The following is a 22613-nucleotide window of genomic DNA, read 5'->3' as shown; positions in this document are numbered from 1 at the left end:
TTTCAGCAGGATAATGCACCATGTTACAAAGCTCAAATCATCTCAAACTGGTTTCTTGAACATGACAATGAGTTCACTGTACTCAAACGGCCTCCACAGTCACTGGATCTAAATCCAGTAGAGCACCTTTGGGATCTGGTGGTACAGGAGATACACATCCTAGATGTGCAGCCAACAAATCTGTAGCAACTGTATAATGCTATCATGTCAATACCAAAAATCTCTGAGGAAAGTTTCCAACGTCTTGTTGAATCTATGCCACAAACAATTAAGGCAGTTCCAAAGGCAAAAGGGGGTACAACCTGGTAATAGCAAGGTGTACATAATAAAGTGGCCGGTGAGTGTATATTTCCACTATAAATAGATTAAGGGAGGGTTAGAATTCCTGTCAATTTCCCACTGGGGACATTTCACGTACCTTCTTGTCTCATAACCAAAACAGGGAGAACAAATCTCTCCCAAGTGAGGGGATCCCTTGCTGTCACCAGAACTAGTGTCCCTTCTATCCCTGTTCTGCTGACAACACAAAATTTGGATTTTCTTTCACGTTAACTCTGTCTTACTGGTAAACAGGACAAATATACAGGGTAAATCTCCCCAACAGGGGCACAGACAGCAATAAACTGACAGTGGTTCTAATCCCTCTCCACACTATCCAAAATGTTGACGTACCTGTAAAATCTTGGAGTACAGTAATCAATTTGGAGTATACAAATCAATTCATAGATCATGGGTTTTAAGCCGCTACCCTAAGGTGATTGGACATCGACAAAAGCTTTGCTGCTTCCACACCCAGTGTATCCTTATAACCCCACACTATCAGAATAGAGGTACTCATCGAGGCCGAGAGCGGTTCGCTGTTGCGACTAAGCGCACTCCGCCCCTCTGGAGGTGATACAGAGGGTGGATGGCACAAAGAGGCACAAGTTACCAGCAGGCAGGGTAGAGCTTGCATGGAGGGTCCTGTAGAACTGGAGCCGAGACTGATCAGGATCCAGCAGAAGAAGTAGTTAGAAAGTCCGGAGCAGGGTGAGGGTCAAGCACAGGTTAGCAGACTATCCAGGTCACAGGCTGAGGGTCAAGCACAGGTTAGCAGACAATCCAGGTCACAGGCTGAGGGTCAAGGCACTGGAGACAGGAGGCAAGACTGGGTCATAAGCAGAAGGTCAAGGCACATGAGACTGAAGGTGAATCAGGGTCGCAGGCAGAGGGTCAAACACAGAAGGCAAGAGCAAAATCCGTAAAACAAGCCAAGGTCGGTCCAGAAGAAGAGCAGAGTAGGTCAGGGTCGATCCGGGTCACAGCAGGTAAATGATCAAACAGGAAGCTGAAAGACAAACCAGCAATTCCTCTGAGCACTTGCTCAGCTTTTATAGGCAGCCAGGAAGTCATGTGGAAGTCAGGTGGTGCATGTCATGTGACGGCCAGTCTGCAGCTAAAGGTTTCTCTGACAGTGCCCCCCCCCCGAGGGGCGGCCTCCGGACGCCCAAACTGGACATTAACTCCGGGTGATCTAAATGAAAAGCTCGGATCAAGCGAGGGGCGTGTATGTTTCTTGAGGGTTCCCAAGAGTAGTTTTCAGGTGGGTACCCCTTCCACTTGATTAGGTATTGGAGAAGTCTACCCCTCTTCCTGCAGTTCAGTATGGCTTCAACCTCAAATTAATTTTCTTCATCCACCTGGACCGGTGGAGGAGGCAGCTCCTCTCTTCCTGGGAAGAGGCTAGGAATCACTGGTTTTAGTAAGGATGCATGAAAAACAGAATGAATTCTGTAAGAGCTGGGTAAGGCCAATTCAAAGGTCACAGGGTTAACCATCCTCTTGATTTTGAGCAGCCCTATGAACTTTGGGCCCAACTTCCGTGAGGGAGAAGGTAATCTGAGGTTAGCTGAAGATAACCAAACTTCCTCACCGACCTTGAAAACCGGGTTCTCCTTCCTTCCCCTGTTGTAGTACTTTTTATAGTTATCCTGGGCCTTCTGCATTGTTTCCTGAATACTTTGAAAGTTACGTTGGATGGAGGCTATTCGATCTTGGACAGCAGGAACAGATAATTCAGGGGGTAGCGTTCGGAAGCAAAGAAGGGTGAAACCCAAAGTTAGTCCAGAAGGGCGTTTGGTTGGTGGCTGAATGAACTGAATTATTATACGCCAACTCAACGTAGGGTAGCAGAGAGGACCAGTCATCCTAGGACCCGGAAGAGAGACACCGGAGGTACTGCTCCAGAGTTTGGTTCGTTCTCTCTGTCTGGCCGTTGCTTTGAGGGTGATACGCAGAGGAGAGACAGACCTTTATTTCTCTGTCGCTCATTGACAGACGTAGTCCTCGGTGATTCAACACCCTCGGGTTATGCTGCCCTCCACAGGAGTAGGACTAGCCAGGAAAGAAAATACTCTGGCCACTCCCTAGGGGCAGTCCCCGAGGGTATATCCTCTCTCTCTCTCTGCTACAGCAAATCAGTTTTTTTTCTGTCTAGTCAGGAGTAAGGACCTAGATACCTTGCTGGGATCTTCGTTCCTGGCAGGATTTTTTTCTTAGAAAGATTTTTTTTTTTTTAGACAGCTTTTTTCTCCAGTGTTCCTGTGAGATCTTCAAGCAAGAAAGCTGAACTGGGCGACGGGCTGGATGTTGAGATCCAGTGGTCACCCCAGTTCAGCCTGCGAGCGCGTGCAGGCCATAGCTCCGCGCTGGGTCGGCCGCGACATAGTTCCACTGGACGGGGACTGACCCTGCGAGTTAAACGTCTCGCTGAAACGCCAAAGACCATGAGTCACGGCGTCCGTATTGGTCGACAGCCCTCCCACCCCGGTGGAGAGGGGTACTGTCAGGAGTTGGCGCCCGCCTGGTTCCGGTATGGTGAGTAGTATGTTCCCCCCTTTCCCCTGACGGGTCTTGTGGTGAACGCGGGCCCCTCTCTGTATGGTAAGGATGGGTTCCCCTCTATCCTATAACATGGCACAGATTCTCCTATTGAGTGTGATTTTTGTGTACAAAAAGCCAGGAGGCTTGGTTTGGGAGCTGACAATCTAATTGCAAGTATGTTTAAATGATTGTAATCAGTGGCAGTACTAGAATCTTACTGTGATAGATATGGTATCCTACCTGTCAGAAGCCACAGGACATGTATACTGCTTTCCAGGTCATTCCTCCAGCAAAAGCATGCCTCCCGACGGCCACGCGGTCCGCCAGGGTCCGGTACCGCCGGCCACGCGGATCACCATGTAGAGAGAGGTTTATTGATGCCGAGATACTCTGCAGTCACGCCGCTATCCTGTAAAAGGCCGCCGCCATTGTTTGGTAGATCGCACGAGGCCGCCATTTTGACGTAGCCTCGTGTCTCCAGCATGGGGGCGGCCATGTTTGAGGTGACTCAAACACCTCGTGGAGCTAGGGGAGGCGCCGGAAGGCGTACAGAGGGGCGGAGCCGCCTCCTTTCTTCCCGGACAGCCAGCCAAGAGACTTCCTGTCGGTTCTAGACAGTGCTGAGACAAGTTGCAGTAAACTCTGAGCATCAAGTGGTGAGCCTAGGGGTCTATCTATCTCTCTCTCTCGCTCGATAGGGGTCCCTAAGCAGATAACATTGAGGGGCTTTGTAGCGCTGGGGGTCTGAAAAAAAAAAAAAAAAGTTTATTTTTTTTTGGATTGATTGTTTTCCGGGTAGTAACTGGAATTATTATGGACCCTGCCACACAGGTAACCCCACCTGTTTCCCTCGAGGGGGCTGCGGGACCCGCCGGTGCACAGAGTATAGATGCATTTACAGCAGTTTTGGAGTCTTTGGTGGCTCGGGTGGAGACGGCCTGTCAGGAACGGGGGTCAAGAAAGCGACCCCCGCCTACCCCTATATCATCTGACACTTCAGACTCAGATTCTGAGATGGTCATTGCAGCTGCAGGTCCCTCTGCAAGGGCTGTTGTCTCAGGTAAAGTTCCTTCAGACAGTGAGGAGGACGTTCATGCTTCCGCCATAATTCGGGAAGAAGCATTGGTGGACGCACTAGTTGTGGCGGTTCGGGAAACCTTAAGACTTGAGGTTTTACCGGCAGAGGCAACTGAAACAGAGATTCCCTTTGGTACTAACAAACCCACCAAAACGGTGAAGGTTTTTCCTGTACCCAAGTGTACCTTTACTATTTCCAAGCGTATTGCTAGACGCTATCCGTTTGAGGAATCCCTCATTAAGAAATGGACGGTACCACCAGTGGTGGATCCACCTATTTCCAGACTGAATAAAGCCACGGTTATTCCAGTGGAGGACACTTCGTTCTTTAAGGACCCGGTGGATCGGAAGGTAGAAGCGGAGTCCCGCACTATCTTTTCCCTGATAGGGTCAGCCTTTAGACCAGTAATTGTCATTGGTCTAGTTTCCCAGACACTAACGGAATGGGCGAGATTGGTGCGCCAGGACCTGAAGGGGAAAGATATCCCCCAGGGAACATCTGAATTGATGGAACAGATCATACAAGGACTACAGTTCGTCTGTGACGCAGCCTTGGATGCTACCCCCCTATTAGGGCATGCATCTATGTCAGTGGTAATCCTCAGACGTGTGCTGTGGTTAAAATGCTGGTCAGCAGACCTAGGTTCCAAAAAGACCTTGACGAATCTCCCCTTTCAGGGGAATCGCCTATTTGGGGCCACCCTAGATGAGATCATTAAGGATGCCACTGGGGGCAAGAGCACTTTCTTGCCACAGGCTGCTAAAGCTAAAGGACCTCGTAACAAGCGGGGACCTTTCTTTACCGCCCATAAAGGGTTTGTGCGCCCGACTGCTGCAAGCGGGAAGGGCAAGGCTCCTCCAGGAGGGTTCAAGAAGGGCTGGTCGGACAAACAAAAGACAGACTCAGCCAAACCTGAAGCAAAGGATTACACAGCCTGAAGGTGCGCCCCCACCCGGCTTGAGGGTGGGGGGACGTTTTCACCGGTATTCAGGGCATTAGATCGAGCATCGACCACTGCTAGCGGTGCGATTCTTCCCTTCCAACATTTAAGTACTACAGGGAGCGGTAGTTACCGTTCCCTGAACAGATCTTTTTCTTTACCTTTTCCAAAGATTAGTCTCAGTTCCCCACAAGAATCGGATCCGGTTGAACAGACAGACCAAGAAGCCTCTAGCCGGGTGACTTCGGTCCCTGAGATTCAACCAGGAGAGGATCACCGTTCCTGATAGGAATCAGGTGTCTGATAAATGTGTGGGAACGGAGAACGATCAGACTTTGTCGGATGGTCGGGGCCAGATAGCTCTAGGGCCGCCTGGTTCAGATCCAGTCAGCGCCAGTGGTCCTAGAAATTCTAGCCTGCCGTCAAGCCGATCTACCCGACTTGGACATGCGAGTCGCGGACGTTCCTTGGGAACTTCGTCTCAGGGAGTGTCTGCGGTCTCAAGGACCAATCTTCCATCGTGCTTTACAGTCGCTGGTTTTAATGGCCTGGCCATTGAGACCCAGGTACTGAAGGACAGAGGGTTGTCAGCTTCAGTTATTCCTACCCTTATTAAAGCAAGGAAAGCGACTTCCAGCAAGGTCTATTATCGCACATGGAAGACTTATATCGCGTGGTGCGAATCTTTAGGGACTCCTCCACGTACCTATTCGGTGACCCGAATATTGGCCTTTCTGCAAAAAGGGGTTGAGCAGAAACTAGCCTTGAGCACCATCAAGGGTCAAGTTTCAGCATTAGCAATCTTCTTTCAGAAGCCTTTAGCTACTAAGTCCTTGGTGCGGAATTTCATCCAGGGGGTGCGGCACCTGGCTCCACCAGTCCGCGCGCCCTTACCGCCCTGGGATCTTAATTTGGTTTTGTCGGTTCTACAGAAACCTCCCTTTGAAAACATCAGGGAGATTCCCTTGCTTACTTTATCCCAGATGGTAGCCTTCTTGGTGGCTATCACGTCTGCACGCAGGGTGTCAGAACTGGCTGCATTATCATGCCAGTCCCCATACTTAGTGATTCATAGGGATAAGGTAGTGCTTCATCCTAAGCCATCCTTTCTTCCAAAGGTGGTTTCAGATTTTCATCTGAATGAAGATATTGTACTACCTTCCTTGTGTCCTCAGCCCAATCATCATCGGGAACATGCGTTGCATTCCTTGGATGTGGTTCGGGCAATCAGGGTATACCTGAAGGCGACGGAATCGTTCCGTGAGACGGATTCACTTTTTGTGATCCCGGATGGCCCCAGAAAGGGGTTGCCTGCATCTGCCGCGACTATCTCCAAATGGATCAGACAGACGGTGGTACAGGCTTATTCTATTAAGGGTCGGAATCCTCCGTTCCCTGTTAGGGCGCACTCCACTCGAGCGCTCAGTACTTCCTGGGCCTTCCGCCATCAGGCGTCAGTAGTCCAGGTATGTAAGGTGGCCAACTGGTCGTCGGTACATACCTTTACAAAATTTTACAAGATTGATGTGATGGCATCGGCGGATGCCTCATTTGGCCGCAAGGTTTTGCAGGCCGCAATTTGAGGAGACCGGTGGTCTACCTCGAGGGTTTTTTCTGTTGAAAAATTTCTGTTGAGTCTCATCACTGAGGATGAGCATTGTAAACTTCTAGTTGGCACCGGTTGGGCCTTCTAGATTGGATTTGATTTCCATTTTCCCACCCCTCATTTGTGGTACTGCTTTGGGACGTCCCGAGGGTGTTGAATCACCGAGGACTACGTCTGTCAATGAGCGACAGAGAAAAACGGATTTTAGTAAAATCTTACCGTAAAATCCTTTTCTCTTAGCTCATTGACAGACGTAGTACCCGCCCCTCTGTTTTTGAGTTGGGTTGGGTTAAATTCTCTAAACACTGCTTTGTGACATAACTGATTTGCTGTAGCAGAGAGAGAGAGGATATACCCTCGGGGACTGCCCCTAGGGTGTGGCCAGAGTATTTTCTTTCTTGTCTAGTCCTACTCCTGTGGAGGGCAGCATAACCTGAGGGTGTTGAATCACCGAGGACTACGTCTGTCAATGAGCTAAGAGAAAAGGATTTTACGGTAAGATTTTACAAAAATCAGTTTTTCTAGTGGGGGTGCCCACCATGGGCAAGAAGTGTGCCATTTTGGAAAGTCGGTCGACAACGACCAGAATGGAGGTGAATCCTTCTGAGGGAGGAAGATCAACAATGAAGTCCATAGAAACTTCAGCCCATGGGCGTTTTGGAATGGGTAAAGGTCTAAGTAATCCCCAAGATTTGGTGTTAGTCACTTTACTGCGCTGGCAAGAAATGCAAGAGAAAACATACCTTTTACAGGCTTGCCTCCAACCAGGCCACTAAAAAGAACGGGCAACCAATTCTAAAGTCTTTTGAGTCCCAAAGTGACCAGCCAGTTTATGGTCATAAAGCAACTTTAACATCAGGGTTCTAGCCACCGGTGGGACAAAAATTCTCCCTTGGGTTTAGAGCAAGTCATCTTGTTTCTTCAAGGAGGATACTTCTGGATCAGTACAATGGCTGGACGCCAACTTGATGATGGTCATAAGATCAGTGTGTGTGAGCAGAAGGAAATTTTGCGGAGATAAGATGGTGCTAGGTTCCGTTGACTGAGGAGATTCAGGGAACATCCGGGAGAATGCGTCTGCTTTCCCATTCTTGAGGCGAGGTCTATAAGAATTATGAAAGTTAAACCTAGAAAAGAAGAGGGCCCACCGGGCTTGCCTGGGTCTTAAGCGTGTGGCTGTCCTGAGGTATCCACCCAGGTGTCAGCTGACCATTTGCAAAATTCATGCGTGTAGTCCTCCACCGGTCTCTTTCCTTGAGACAGGTAGTGTAGCACAGCTTCTGCGGTAGCGGTGCGTTGAGGGTTGTCATATAGTTGAGACATACTCTCAAAGAAAAGGTCCAAAAAATTCAGATGAGAGCTCCTCTGTTCCATCAGGCTGTGGGCCCAGGCCTGCGGCTCTTCGGTCAACAGGGAGATAACAAGTCCCACCTTTACTTCGGACGAAAAAGTCCTGGGCTGAAGGGCTAAGTACAAGGAGCAGGCATTTTTGAAGGCCTGGAACTTTTTGCGATCGCCTGAAAAACGCTCTGGCGTGGGAACCCTGGGCTCCGGGGTAGCCATTATCACTGTGGGGCTTGATGCAGCTTGAGAAGAGGGTGCAGGGGCTGCAGCTGTTGATGCGGGTGACCCTGAAAGTTGCTGGAGACGACCGTCAATCTGGGCATAGCCTTCCTGCAGTTTCTGGACCGCATTAGTAAGGGTTGTGACTGGCACAGGATCTCAAGAGGAGAACACGCTCTGCCGGCCTCTGACATGGCTGGTTTGTACTATCAGAATAGAGGTACTCATCGAGGCGGAGATGCCGAGAGCGGTTCACTGTTGAGGGTGGATGGCATAAAGAGGCACAAGCTACCTGCAGGCAGGGTAGAGCTTGCGTGGAGGTCCTGTAGAACTGGAGCAGAGAATGATCAGCATCCAGCAGAAGTAGGTATAAAGTCCGGAGCAGAGAATGATCAGGATCCAGCAGAAGTAGGTAGAAAGTTCGGAGCAGGCTGAGGGTCAAGCACAGGTTAGCAGACAATCCAGGTCACAGGCTGGGGTCAAGGCACTGGAGACAGGAGGCAAGACTGGGTCACAAGCAGAAGGTCAAGGCACAGGAGAATGAAGGTGAATCTGGGTCGCAGGCAGAGGGTCAAACACAGGAGGCAAGAGCAAAGTCCGTCCGTAAAGGTCGGGTCCAGGAGAAGAGCAGAGTAGGTCAGGGTCGATCCGAGTCACAGCAGGTAAATGATCAAACAGGAACTCAGGAACAGGAAGCTGAAAGACAAACCAGCAATTCCTCTGAGCACTTGCTCAGCTTTTATAGGCAGCCAGGAAGTCATGTGGTGCGTGTCATGTGACAGCCAGTCTGCAGCTAAAGGTTTCTCTGACACTCCCACTTCATGAGGCCCCACAGTTTTATTAGGCAACAAAGAGGTCACAGTGAAAAGAGGGCAGGGACCTGTGTCTTCTACTGTACTCCAATATACAAAATTTACAGGTTTAACAACATTTCATTTATGTTTATCATACAGTACAGGACACAGGAATTGATTCCTAGACCATGTGATGTGTCCAAGCAGTAATAGATGGGTCATCAACAAAGCAGCTAAACAGTAGCATTAGGGCCTACAGGAAGACAGAGTAGACCCAAATAAAGTGTCAACACCTCACTGTCGGAACAAGCCACCTCAGAAGTTAAACAGTCACGTAAACTTCAGTGTGAAGAAATGTGAACCAATACAAGCCAAAGCTTCTCAAGGAGCATAGAACTGTAGACGCCACAGAACCCTACCTTTACAGGAGAAGAGAGAAAGCCCCAGGGGGAAACCTCCTTGAATAGAGCTAGAGAAAGGAGGCAGGACAACATAGGCATGGTATAGCCTTCGGTGTACTGCCTGACCCCTAACCACTGGGTGGTCAAACAAGGACATGCCATGCCGTGTAGCAATAATAAGTGGGGAAGCAAAAGTTCTTAAGTTAAGGAAGCTGCAGGGAAGCAGGGGGAGGTTAGCTTACCATACTACCTTTGTACTCAAGCATAAGAAAAGAGGAGAATATTATAAGTACAGCTGCTGGTGGGAATACACGGCAGGGGGAACCAGAATAACACACTACATCATCTTCAGAAGGAGAGAAAGCTGTAACACAAGAGAATCAGTTGTAGACCTAAAAATTTCTCATTTTTTTGCTTTTTTTTTTTTTTTTTATTACAAAGTCTAACAATAGGGAAGGCAAGGGCTATATCAGAGGAGAGCCTGTGCTGAAATAGGATGCAGCAAGACAAATCAGGCTTGATGGCATTTTCAGTTTTCAAGAGAAAGTTTCCTATGTGGAAGACGAAAATCTGTACTCCTTTTAAGATGGAAGTAGACAAACACCCCTTGGTGCCTGGAAGGTCAAGCAGAGTTAGGGAAAATGTTCTTACCTAGCAGAGAGTAGAAAAACCTATAAAACGAGAGGGAAAACCGATAGGGCTGATAGAATGATTGTGTATCTTCACCAATGAATGAAAAAGGGATCAGATTTCTCTTTTTATAAGTAGGGTAAGTCTCAGGTGGCTACTGTTTCACTTCTAGCACAGGAGGCAAACTTTTTACTAAAGGGAAGGATTTTTGGTAGCTCCGGTGTGTTTACCCACTTCCCAACTGGGCCAATTCTGACACTTCTCTCCTACTTGTAAAAAATCTTTTTTTTTTTTTTCTACTTAGAACCCCAAACATTATTTATATTTTTTAGCAGAGGCCCTATAGAATGAAATAATGGGTGTTGCAATTCTTTATCTAACACAGTATTTGTGCAGTGGTTTTTCCAACGCAATTCTTTTGGGAAAAATACACTTTAATTAATTTTATTGCACACAAACACAATAGAAAACCGATTTTTTTTTTTGTAAAATATAAAAGATGTTATGCCGAGTTAGATACCTAACATGTCATGCTTTAAAATTGTGCCCGTCTGTGGAATGGTGGTAAACTACTTAAAAATCCCCATAGGCAACGCTTTAAACGCCTCTACCGGTTACCAGTTTAAAGATACCCAGAAGGCTCTCCTTCTGATGTTTGGGACGTGTACAAATACAAATACACGCGTGGCGCGATTACCATTTACATATGTATGCAGGGGTAACTAATGCGTTAGCATTTGCATGTAAGGACGGGGAGATTGGGGGCGCTTTACATGTGTTTTTTTTTTTTAAATTAATATTTTGTACAAAACTTTTTTTTTTTACACCGTCTTTAATTTTTTTTTTCTTTTATATTAACTTTATTGCTATCACAAGAGATAAGCAATGTTTTCATCAAGTGTATTCACCATCGGAGGGCATGCACAAATGCCATGAAATTTTGCACGTATGCATTTTTGAAGAAAAATGAGAATCGTCTATAGTAGGAGGAAGTTCTATATGTATTTCTGTAGCCCATTTAGCTATAGTTTTACTAATCACTAAGGTGGCTATAGCCAGCTGTTGTGTAGGGCCTGCCAGCAGAAGAGTCTCCAAGCACCTATTTACCAAATCTTTAAAGGATAAATATATCTTTGAAACATGTTAAATGTTCCACCCTACTTTTTATAGGGGATAACATGTAACATGTTTCAGCACCTGCTGGGGGGTACTCTTCTCCCTGAACCAGCCATCACGATTTGAAAACAGCGTGGCTGTGCGGGGCTCCGCTCATACGGCCATGTCATTTATTCATAGTTTCCTGTAAATAATGGACTTCAAGTACTGTCAGCCATTGCAGCTGATGGTTTGTAGTTCTCAGTTAACTGCAGGGTTGCTGGTGGGTGCTCTCGAAATTCATTAATTCTTCCTGCGCTGAAGTAACTGCCTGCCTGTATTGGAGGTATGGGCAGACAGCTATTCTGAAAGTCTGCAGGATTCTGGCATTGCACCCGCAATCTACTGATCACAGATGCAATGCTCTGTAGGCTCCTTAGAAAAAAAGATAAATGCACATTTTTTACCTGCAATTTATTATTTCAAAAGGTGATGTTCGCCTTTAATGAAGGGATACCTTCAAAAGAAATGGTAGACTGGTCACTGCAAGAATAGCTAGGTCCACAATGGTGACAGCCCATCTTTTTTTAAAGCCGATTTCCATGTTTCCAGTCACTTTAAATAGTTTGTTTGGACCAAGTTGGTCCAAGCAAACTTTTTCCTTCACTAAGTACTGCAGTGTCGCTAAGCTCTATGTATACATGTACCTTCAGCTACTTAGAGTACCCAGTGCTGGGTTTCGGTTGTGAGACAGACGGTGCCGAGTCATTTATAGGCGACTTTGTATTCTGCAAATTAATACAAAATTTCCTCTGATTGGCTGAGTCGGAGAACGTGATGGATTAGCTGCAGATTGTGGAGGCAAAAATTTACATTGTAATAAAAAATAAAAAAAAAGAATGGAAAGATTATAAAGCACAACTACCCCTCTTTGCACATGCATGTGAATACAAGCCTGTAGTTAGGGCCTGTGCGTTTATGTAAACAGTGATTGCAGGGTATTACTGTGAACATTGGTTTGCCAGCAATTACTTTAGAGCCATCATTTATGGTTAAATCTAAACTGATAACCTGTAAATACTTTTAAAATGTCTCTTTTGAAACATTTTAGATACCGTAGTTCATTGACACATAGCAATTTTGAGTCTGGACATGTTTGGTATATTGGCTATATACTCAACATAACCCCATCTTTTTTATTTTACCATAAAATGGGTATTATTTGCGTCCCCTGTATTTCTCTCTGTGAATGGAGAGGAAAGATTTTCCTTGCAGAGAGGAAAAAGAATTGTGTAAAAAAAAAAATCAAAAATAAATAAATAATAATAAATAAAATACATGTTTTACTATTTTGGGCCAGTTTTCCTTTGATAATAAAAACAAGGTATAATCCACCTGGATGCACAAAGTAGTTGTAATGATATATACAGGTTTACTAACACATCAAAGTTGCAAAATTGTGCTTAGGCATTAAAGTGATTGTAAGGTCTAGTTTTTTTTTCTTTAAAAATAACAAATATGTTATACTTACCAGCTGTGTGCAGTTGGTTTTGCACAGAGCAGCCCAGATCCTCCTCTTCAGCGCTCCTGGCCCCTCCCTCCTGTTGAGTTCCCCCACAGCATGCAGCTTGCTATGGGGGCACCTAAGCACAGTTCCCTGTGTCCATTCAGACACAGCGCCGTGGTTCGGGCCCCTCCCCCGCTCTCTCCTGATAGGCTGACTTTGATTGACAGCAGCATGATCCAATGGCACCACTGCTGTTTCTCAGCCAATCAGAAGGAAGAGTCCCAGATGGCCGAGGCATTTGAGCAACATTGCTGGATAGAGATGGACTTCAAGTAAGTATTAGGGGAGGCCACTGCACACAGAAGGTTTTATATCTTAATGCATAGAATGCATTAAGATATAAAACCTTCTGACTTTACAAGCACTTTAATATTTGTTTCACCCTTAGGCGTGAAGTGGTTAAAAGTAAAAGGGAGAATGTCATTTACTTTTCTGCCTGAAAGCCCACAAGCAATTTGAAAGGCATATTGAGCATATTGTAGCACTCCTTTACCTACAGATACACTTACATGCAGAGCTTAAAGAGATTGATATGTGTTGTGAAAAATGCCTGGATAGACTGTATTGCTGAGAGTTTGTGTGTATGCTGGATCTGTGTTTATTCAAACGTTTATGTAATGTCTGTATGGTAAATCCGATGTATATTGTATATATGCATACTTTCCAGCACAGCACAAACTGGTGCGCAGTACAGCCTAAATGAGGGCAGTTTCCATAGGACATGAGGACATAAAATTCAGTCTGTGGTGCTTGAACAACCTGACAATAGGAATTAAAAAAGAAAAGAAAAAAAAAAAAGGACTGTGCCACAACACAACACATTTTATCAAATATACTACATACTGTGTACTGCAGTTCATAAATGGTTCAATATCTTCTTATTAGATGTAAATGACATTTAAAAAGCTGTGAAAATATTGTGTGACATAAAAAAAACTACAATTTTATTCTCCATGACCTCTGCTTTCAGAAAACAAATAATGTTTGGGGGTTCTAAGTAACTTTCTAGCAAAAAACAAAAATGATAATTTTAACATTTAAGTGAAAAATCTCAGAATTGGCCTGGGCAGCAAGTGGTTAAAGAAAAAAAATTAAACCTACAGAAACATTGGAGGTTTACTACTAGTTATAGTGAACAACATAAAGAAATAAGATCTATATCAGATACAGACTGGTTTATACTAAAGCAGGATCCATTGTTAAGAAAACAACTCCCTAACAAACAGAGCCCTTCAGAGACCATTCACACTAGCGCGACTTGTCAGGCGACTTGTCAGCCTGACAAGTCACGCTCCCTCGTGGTCCATTGACCGCTACAGGACCCGTTCTAATAGGAGCGACACAAGTCGCTCCGACTTAGAAAAAGGGTCCTGTACTATTTTGGGGTGACCTCGGAGCGACTTGCATAGACTTCCATTATGTGAAGTCCCTGCAAGTCGCTCCAAAGTCGTGGTGCAATGTAATGCACAAGTCGCCCCCGAAGTAGTAAGGAGTCGTGTCGCGCTAATGTGAACCGACACTCAGAAGAGCTAAATCCCTAGTGATTATACTAGCCCCTAATAAACTTGCCACTAAACCTACTTGTAAAAAATTCAATGCTAGCCAAAAAGGGAGTTTTAAACGTGGCTACAATAAATGCTAGTACTGTCAATCCATTACCCATGGAAAAACTTCATTTTCATCTACTGGTAATAATAGGATATGGGAGATGGAATCATTTATTAAATGCAGTTCACGGTATGTAGTATATTTGATAGAATGTGTTGTGTTGTGGCACAGTCCTCCTCCATTATTCCTATAGTTAGATTGTTAAAGCACCTCAAACACTGCATTGTAGTTCATCTCCTGAGGAAACGGCACTCATTTGCAGTGTACTTCAAGTTTTGTGTAGACATCAGAAATGCAGAACTAAAAATACATTTCTTTACATGCTTTTTCTCTTTGAATACAAAATTCTTTAAAACAGGTTCCACTGAACATGTATATTTGGACAGCTTTACTGTGCCAGTGATGTGTTGTGTTCTCGGTGAGCACTAACTTTGTATTATTTTGTAGTTTGTGGAAAACGCTACAAGAACAGACCTGGCCTCAGCTACCATTACACTCACACTCACCTCGCTGATGAAGAAGGGACAGACAGCAGAGACCAGGAGACTCGATCCCCATCCTCCCCTTCCGTCCACAAAAGTGAAAACCAGAAACGTAAGTTTACATTTATCACTAAGAGAGAGGTGTCCATTCTCTGCGACACTGAATTTTCTATGCTCCATTGCAGTGTTTTTTTGTACTTTTTTGAAGTGTACCTGTGTTGTGAATAACACTAAATTTCATCCTAAGATGATGGAATAATTTATTTTAGAAGTGCCATGATTAAAGTAATATTAAAGGTTAGTTTTTTTCCTATTAAAAAAAAAAAGAAGGTTATACTTTCCTACTCTGTACAACGGTATAACACAGAGAATGGCTCACATCCTCTTTCATGGTCTCTGTTCCTCCTTCCTGTGGATGCCCCCTCAGCATCCTTAAACACACGCAAGTAGTGGGACATTTTGTACCTTAATGCAGGCTATCCATTAAAGGTTCAAAAGGGGTATTTGAATAGCTGAGAAAACCAAATTGAGATCCCACCGAGCATCAGCCTTTAATATGGTTGTACACCTCTGACATGAAATGTTTTGTTGACACCAAGAGGAAAAAAAGGTGACTGGGGAGGGACAGAGGAAGGTGACAGCAGAGAGCCTGTAATTGACAGCCTCAGCTCTGTACCTGTGTGAAGGGAGGTGTGTTCCTCTCCTATCAGCTCTCAGAGCTCTCCTCACTGAACTGTGCAGTGTGTCATTTTAGCTCTCCACCCTGTTTTCTGAAAGCTCGGACCAGCATTATAAATTCTGGACTTTGAACAGATGAAGAGAATACTGCAGATAAATAAGTACCATTTATGTATGAAGAATTGTTTCACCTCTGTATATATCACAGTCAATTCACTGAATAAATGTAAGAGTTTACAACCACTTTAAAATGAATACTGCCTCTGTCTGGATTGTAGAAAGGTCAAGATCGATCCCCTCAGGTTGTATAGATCAAGACTTAGGTTTCTTCTGTTGTGGTTAGAGTTCTCCTACTGTAAGTGATATGTTTGATAAAGTTGTCAAGAGACACTTTCCATAAAAGGGCACGAGGAGCAATCACTTTTTACACTGTTGTTCTGCAGACCAATATTTTAGACAAAGCATCCTCCACATGGACAGGAAAATTGTCCTGAAAATGAGATGGATGATGGCCACTAACCCATCAACACAATAGGGCAATGCATCAGGCCCAGATTTTAACTGTTCAATAACTAAATGATTGGTAAGGACAAGAGTAGGATCTATGGAAATTTCTTTAGGCCTGCCTAAAAATGGTTTGGAAAATATTTCAAGGCAATTGGTGTGTAAACACTGGAATATCCTCAATAAGCATGGTCAGTGTTTTGTTTAGGCAAGAAATGGCTGGATCCACAAGAATGAACTATTTCTTAGTAAATTCCTCCACCATGGAATATTGCTCAGCCAATCTGCATTAGGTCCTCGGGAAAGAGGAACAATGCAGAACTGCTCCCCTTTCGCTTAGGATCCAGCATACTGCGATATGACTACAGCAATCTATACAAAGCAAAAGCACCTGGGGCACTTGCAATAAACTGCAGAGGTAGAAGAGGTTATTATGCCAGAGGTGGCATTGGTACTGTTAGGCATCAATTTAAATAAACTGAGAAATTCCAATGTGGTACACGGGTGCGTTATGAACGTCGAAGTAGGATGGGCTTGGGGGAGGGGGGGGATTCTCTAGTTTTGAAGAGATTCCTTTACTTGCACTAATGATGGCAAAAGAAACAGATTTTTACCCATTCCCTACTCTATCAAAATGGATGAAAGTTTTGGCTTTAGATTAACTTTAATAAAATTTCATCTATAATTTCCATCCCCCCCAGAACTCTGTGAATGAATGACACTGCCATGTGGGAGGAGCCCCACACGGACGGGCTCTTTTTAAATTGTGATAGCGGGTGTGGGGAGAAGATTCTGGCCTGCTGACACAGTGAGGGAGGGAATCGGGGGGAGAGCTGCAGAAGCAGGAACAGATAGATTACATATTTCACCCCAAAAAATGGGTGGAACAAGTAACATGTTCTCAAAGGTGAATGTTTCCTTTAAGATATTTTGTATGCACACAAAAAGAGAACAGTCAACACTTTATCTGTGTTACTTTGAGAATTGTATTATATTTGATCTTCTGGATCGTAAAATGAACCTTGTCAGGATAAGAATGGGAGTTCCTATTACTTGTTTTTTAAGGTGCATGCTCTAGGGCTGTTATTTCTGCTTCTGACTTCTGTGCTAATGAGTCACTGACCTAAAAATACTACATGTACATTAGGTGTTGGAACACCTTATATGCACACCCTTGTTCTAGGTCATTGTTGCACTTACTAGCAAAAAAAAAGATCAGGATTACAGCTCTGAAGCATGCATCTTAAAATACAAGTAAGCAATGGCAGCTCCCTTTCCAGTCCTTATAGCTTCTCTGTATATATTGGATACAGGCACTTTTTTCTGTCTCATAATGAAGTTAGCCTGATATACTGGTCTTTAAGCTTTATACATACCGTGCTCCTTTGGACACCTAATCTCCTTACAGGAGAAAAGTGGCTGTAAAAAAACACGGTAAAAGCCACATTTTTCTAAAGTGTTTATGGCGCATTCTCATGTTTGGCATTAATACATTCTATTGGCCAGAATATTAGTTTATTCCAGCCATTAGAATGCATTAAAAATTTTGGAAAAAAAAAAGAATGCATTAATGCAAGCATTTATGAACTTTTTTTTTCTGTCCAAATTCTTAAGTGATGTTTTATTTTTCTGCCTCTAAATGCTTGTCCCTTTAAATGCATGGATACATAAGGCTAACATGGAGGGGAAGTTTGGAGGCAAAAATGAAAGCAGACTTTTTTTTTTTTTTAGCTACCATATGCGTGAGGCTTAAGTCTAGTCTAGATTTAGATAGAAAAGACCTGGTTCTCTTCAGGCTTTAAAGCAAACCTACCTTTCTTTTCAAGCTGTATGGTCCAGGGCAAGCAAACATCCTACTGCTTAAAGATTAACTCCATTTTTGTTGAGAAAAAAACCTTCCCCTCTTGGTGATCTATGTATATTGCAAGTACTTTGACAAGAAAGAGCTATTTATCTGTGTCCATGTGGACAGTGAATCCAATTGGAGTGGAGTCATACTTATCAGCTGCTGCACCTGCAGTCTGCATCCCTTTAGACGTGATTTCCTGTTTGGAGTATCTCAACAAAAATTAAATTTTGATGCAGGGGGTGCCTGAAATCTGATTTGTATCTTAGTGCAGACTGCTGGGAAAATAAGTGAGCTAATCACACAAGCAGAAGATTAGGGTGGGATGCTCTCTCGTTCTGGGACGATGTCACATAACATCGCCCCAGTCTCACCGTGGGGGTGCGCAGCATGGCGATCGTGGGCTCGCTGTGTCCCTGGGACAGGGCGCAACCCTGATCCCGGTAAAGAGCCGATGACATGGCTATTTACCTATGTGATCAGCTGTGTCCAATCACAGCTGATCACATGTAAACAAGGAAATGCCGGATATCGGCTCTCCTCGCCTTACACTAACAGACTTTGGGGAGAGGACTGCCGAATAGCGGCATCTCCTCACAGGGGAGACCTGTACAGATAATCAGGGCACTTATCATCAGTGGCCTGATAATCAGTGCAGCCCCAACAGTGCCCAGCAGTGATGTCAGTCAGTGTTGCCTTTCAGTGCCTTCTCATCAGTGTTACCTATGTGTCCTGATATCTTATATGCACAGTACACAATTTTTTGTTTTCTTTGATTCTTAAAGTCAAAACATTATCTACTGTCCTGGCTTTCATCAAAGTACAGCACTAATGTTTGGATGGGCATCTGTTTTAAATAATGAGAAAGTCAATATGACTACTGCAAGTATCAATATAGTCCTACCTTGTAATGAAAGGGAAAGCGAGAAAAGTAATTACATTGACCCTCTGTCTTAGGCAAGCCGGCCTAGCTGCAGGCACACTGTTCCATTTGATTAAAGAATTGTTTCATGAGGATTAAGCCTCACGTAGATACAGCTTCTGGATAAGCTTGGCTTGATTACTACAATGGCAGGTGACATGCACAGATAACAGCATGACCCGTCCTAAGACCACAATATTTTTAGCTTTCAGAAAGCATGATTATTTTACATTTTCCCATTGAATGTTTAAAGTCAAGGTATGTTTATGCTGGTAAATACACCTCATATGTGTAACACAAAAAACTAAGTTACAGCATCGTTTGAAAATGGAAGGTTGACCCATGCTTAGCCAGGTATAACTAGTTTAAAAAACAAAATTACTTAAATACTAAGTCAGGTAGAGAATTAAGGGGAAGAAATGCTTATACTATACAAACATGAATGCATGGGACACAGTTTATACTGCTCTGACAGTTAAGAATTGTATATTACTTTAGCTGATCTTGCAATTTCTTAAAATTTCTGGTGTTCACTACCAGTTTAAGCAACATTATATTAGGTATTTCATGGAAGAACAGCCTATGACACATTTGTAGCTTCAAAGCAACAAAGATTCAGACTTTTATTCTCCAGCTGTCAATTTGCAGGGCAGGTTTAGATCTGGTTGCTTTTGAAGTATCTTAGATAGTTCCTAAAATGAATGCTGCAATTAATAAACAGTCCACCAATAATTCAGTATACTGGCAACAAGGCATTTTGGCAAATCTGATATTATTAAATAGAGACAAAAAGAAGGTAAAATATGGGTATACCAAAAAGTGTACATCTAACCTTGGGCAGGTCACCTTCATGTGCTGAAAATGGTAAGTAAAAGAAAAGCATAAATTTCTTGATTTTTTAACATAAACTATCATGTGTGGTCTACTGCCCAGGAAAGGTTAAAAACAGACCCAGTACATTGCTCAGCTAAATAACATCTCTCATTGCTTTGGACACTTGATTCATAATATGTTATGAAAGATTACACTGCGTGTGCTGCCCCTTGTTCCTGATCTTTTACTGAAGGTTGAGTTTTATCAGCAGATTCAGAATGGCTGCCTGGAATGGTTTACACAACAGACAAAGTAATGACAGGTGGCAACATCCACGGGTGCCGGTTACCATGACAACATGCCAGACTAGTGCAGGCTGGGGGCCTATCATGCGAGGAAGAAAATCAGCACGACTCCTCCTAGGCACAAATTGGACACCATGCAAGCCATGGGAAGCCTGGCTTGAAATGCATAATACATTGAGACATATCTCAGGGCTGTTTCCTCCAGCCAACAAAATCTACATTCCATACTAACAATTCAAAGATTAAAATACAGAAAACAATACACTATTCCCAGCAGGACAAATTAAACCAAAAATGTTGTTCCTAATTGTAGCAGTAAATATGTGATCATTTAACATGGGCAAAGGTGACTAATATGCAACCAATTCCACACTTTTTTTCACCATTCACTTGTTTGTTTTTGTTTTTTTTTTAAAGCCCGTAGCATGTGAAACACACTCAAAAGACTCCACCCGGTGCATAAAAAAGTGCACACACACAAAGTGAGAACACAAAAAGTGCACAGGGTGTGCGAAAACTAATGGTCTTCCCTCCGTAGAGGTAGGACCCGAAACCTCGATCCCCCGGGGCGCAAGACTCCTGACAGGGATTTAAGGTACTTATGGTCAGTCGGCCGAAACCAAACTGACCCTGTTCTTCAGGGGGACTGCCGAAACAGCCCACCCCAAGTACTAAGTAGGGCTCCCCCGAAGGGAGACCCCATGAGAGAGGGCGAACTAAGCCAAAAGGCCATATCCACCCCCTCCCAAGACTCAAAGCTGGGCCCGAGGACCCACACCCTACAAGTCGTGCAAAAAAAGAAGACAAAGGTGATAGTGCAGGTGACGGACTACAAAGAAAAAGAGACAAACAAACAAAAAGTGGGGGAAAGGGGAGTGGGGAAAGTGCAATGGTGCCATGTGAGGAACCAAGGCAGGCCTTCCAGCCGGAATAAAAAATTCCTCTGTTGCAAGCCAAAAGGCCTGTCCCAAGAGGCAGGTGTGAAAAAGGTGTGCAGTGACCAAGGTGCCGAAAAAACTCACAGCGAGCTGCCCCTCACCAGTGAGAAATTAAGGCACCCCTGGGCTGCCCCCCCAGGGGCACTTACACTACGGGCTTTTTCAATCTCAGCCCCCGGCCAGACCGAGCGTAGCCTATCCCCACCAGCAGACATCGGAACCTGGACAGCTTAGAGAGAGCTTACCTACAACTGGGGACAGGCCCACAAGCAAGCCAGATCAAAACCCAGGAGAGAAAGCCCTCCCCTCGCCATCCTGTTCCTCAGCCCATTACATCCAGGAGCAGTTCCACCGGGCTCACCCTCCAGACCGGCTTTCCTGCTCCCTTCAAACTGGTTCAACCCATTTGAATCAGAAGGCGGCGGGCCCCACATGCTTTCCCAGATGACCTACTCCCCATACCTCAATACTTAGTGCCATTCACTTGTAGCAGATATTAAAGTGGCATTAAACCAACATCATAAAAAAAAAAAAACAGCGATCAGTAAATGCTGTATTACATGTTCTTCATACTCACTTAGTCACTGAGATTCATTTTCAGCATTCTTCAAAAAATCAGTTTGATCCTACTGCTCTCTATCTCCACCTTCTGTCCATGTGGTCACTGAAGTTGAGGATTTGTCAGAGCAGTGTACATGCTCAGTTTTCAGTAAGTTTTTATGCTAAGCATTTCCTCCCCATCACATCTGAGCAGCCCATGTGACTATAGACTAGAGAGTCACAGATATGGGAGTATACCCAGTGGTAAATGACACTCCCCTCCCTCCCTCCCTCCTCCATGCCCACTAGCCGGATAAACACAATGGGGGTGAGATATTATATGTAGATTGATAGAGGCTTTACCTCCCGCTTATTTTAAAGCACAGGCTGGGGGGGGGGGGGGGTGACACAGCCTGTGACTGGCAGAAGTCTTCCCATGCCATACATAATAAAGATTTGATTTAAAATATATATTTTTATGATAATCTAAACCAGTTTATTGATATTACTCTTTTTTGCTCTGTATTCCAAAAGCCTTTTTTTTATTTTGAACATGTGACCAGCAGCAGAGGACTAGAAGCTCCTCCTGCACGCTCCCCTGCAGATAGGCTGGGAAAGAGCTGGGTCATGTGACAGCTGAATATCGATTAGGAAAGAGGTTTTTAATTTGTTATTAAAATAATTACAGTGCCTTCATCCACATACAGAAAAGGACAGTGTAAACTAACCACTTGAAGACCAAGCCTTTTCTAGCACTTTTTGTTTACAAGTTAAGCAGAATTCCCACCATAGGTGCTGGCTGTGGGTCCCCCTGGCTCACCTGCTGCAACAAAAGTACCTTTAAGCATGTTTCTGCAAGTGTGAACACTGAGACAAGAACCAGTCTGGTATCTTTGGTTTTTTCAGTTTATTTAGGAACTTGGATGGGAGAAGGGATGAGTGGGATACTCTTGCAACTGAACTATACACAACTTGATGGGGACTCCGGATAAATGCTGCTTGACGCTAATTAACGCTGGATTGATGCTGGTTAATGCTGGCCAGATGCCGGTTAACGCTGACTCTATGCTGTAATTTCCCTTTCTACTGCGGAAGTCCCTTTATAGCTCCCTGAGGTACTCTCGTCTGAGGCAGCTACTTGTACACCTTTGCTGCACTGCCGAACACTTCAGGGCCCACACTGGCGCCCCCTTTCACTACCCTATCTTCAGGGATTTAAACCGCTGGCACCACCTTTCACTGCCAATACTACTGGTTACCTGGCTCCTGGATCCTCTTGACCTTCTGGAGTGGTCCCCTTTCCTAGGCAGACCCCTGGGCAGAACTTGAGTACTCACAATACTGTTTTTCCTGAAGACTTCTGCCCAGCAGCTTCACTCGGTCAGCAACACTCTGCATCCCTCCCTGCAGCAAAGCTCAACCTCCGGTCCCCTAAGGCCGA

At 44.6% G+C, this 22613-nt stretch overlaps 1 protein-coding gene across 6 annotated transcripts in view; it reads left to right on the top strand.

Moving 5' to 3' along the window:
* Positions 1-22613, top strand: part of DPF3 (double PHD fingers 3) — a 491728-nt gene that overhangs the window by 377771 nt on the left and 91344 nt on the right. For all 6 annotated transcript variants that reach the window (XM_082275031.1, XM_082275032.1, XM_082275035.1 and 3 more), the window contains one exon: positions 14592-14738. In XM_082275031.1, the coding sequence (XP_082131157.1) occupies positions 14592-14738 (147 nt within the window). The remainder of the gene's footprint in view (positions 1-14591; positions 14739-22613) is intronic.

This window comes from Pelophylax lessonae (genome assembly GCF_965119305.1).
Source record: "Pelophylax lessonae genome assembly, chromosome: 13".
NCBI classification, from domain to species: Eukaryota; Metazoa; Chordata; class Amphibia; order Anura; family Ranidae; genus Pelophylax; species Pelophylax lessonae.
Note: the sequence above shows the minus strand (reverse complement) of the source record. Positions and strands in the feature narration are given on the sequence as shown.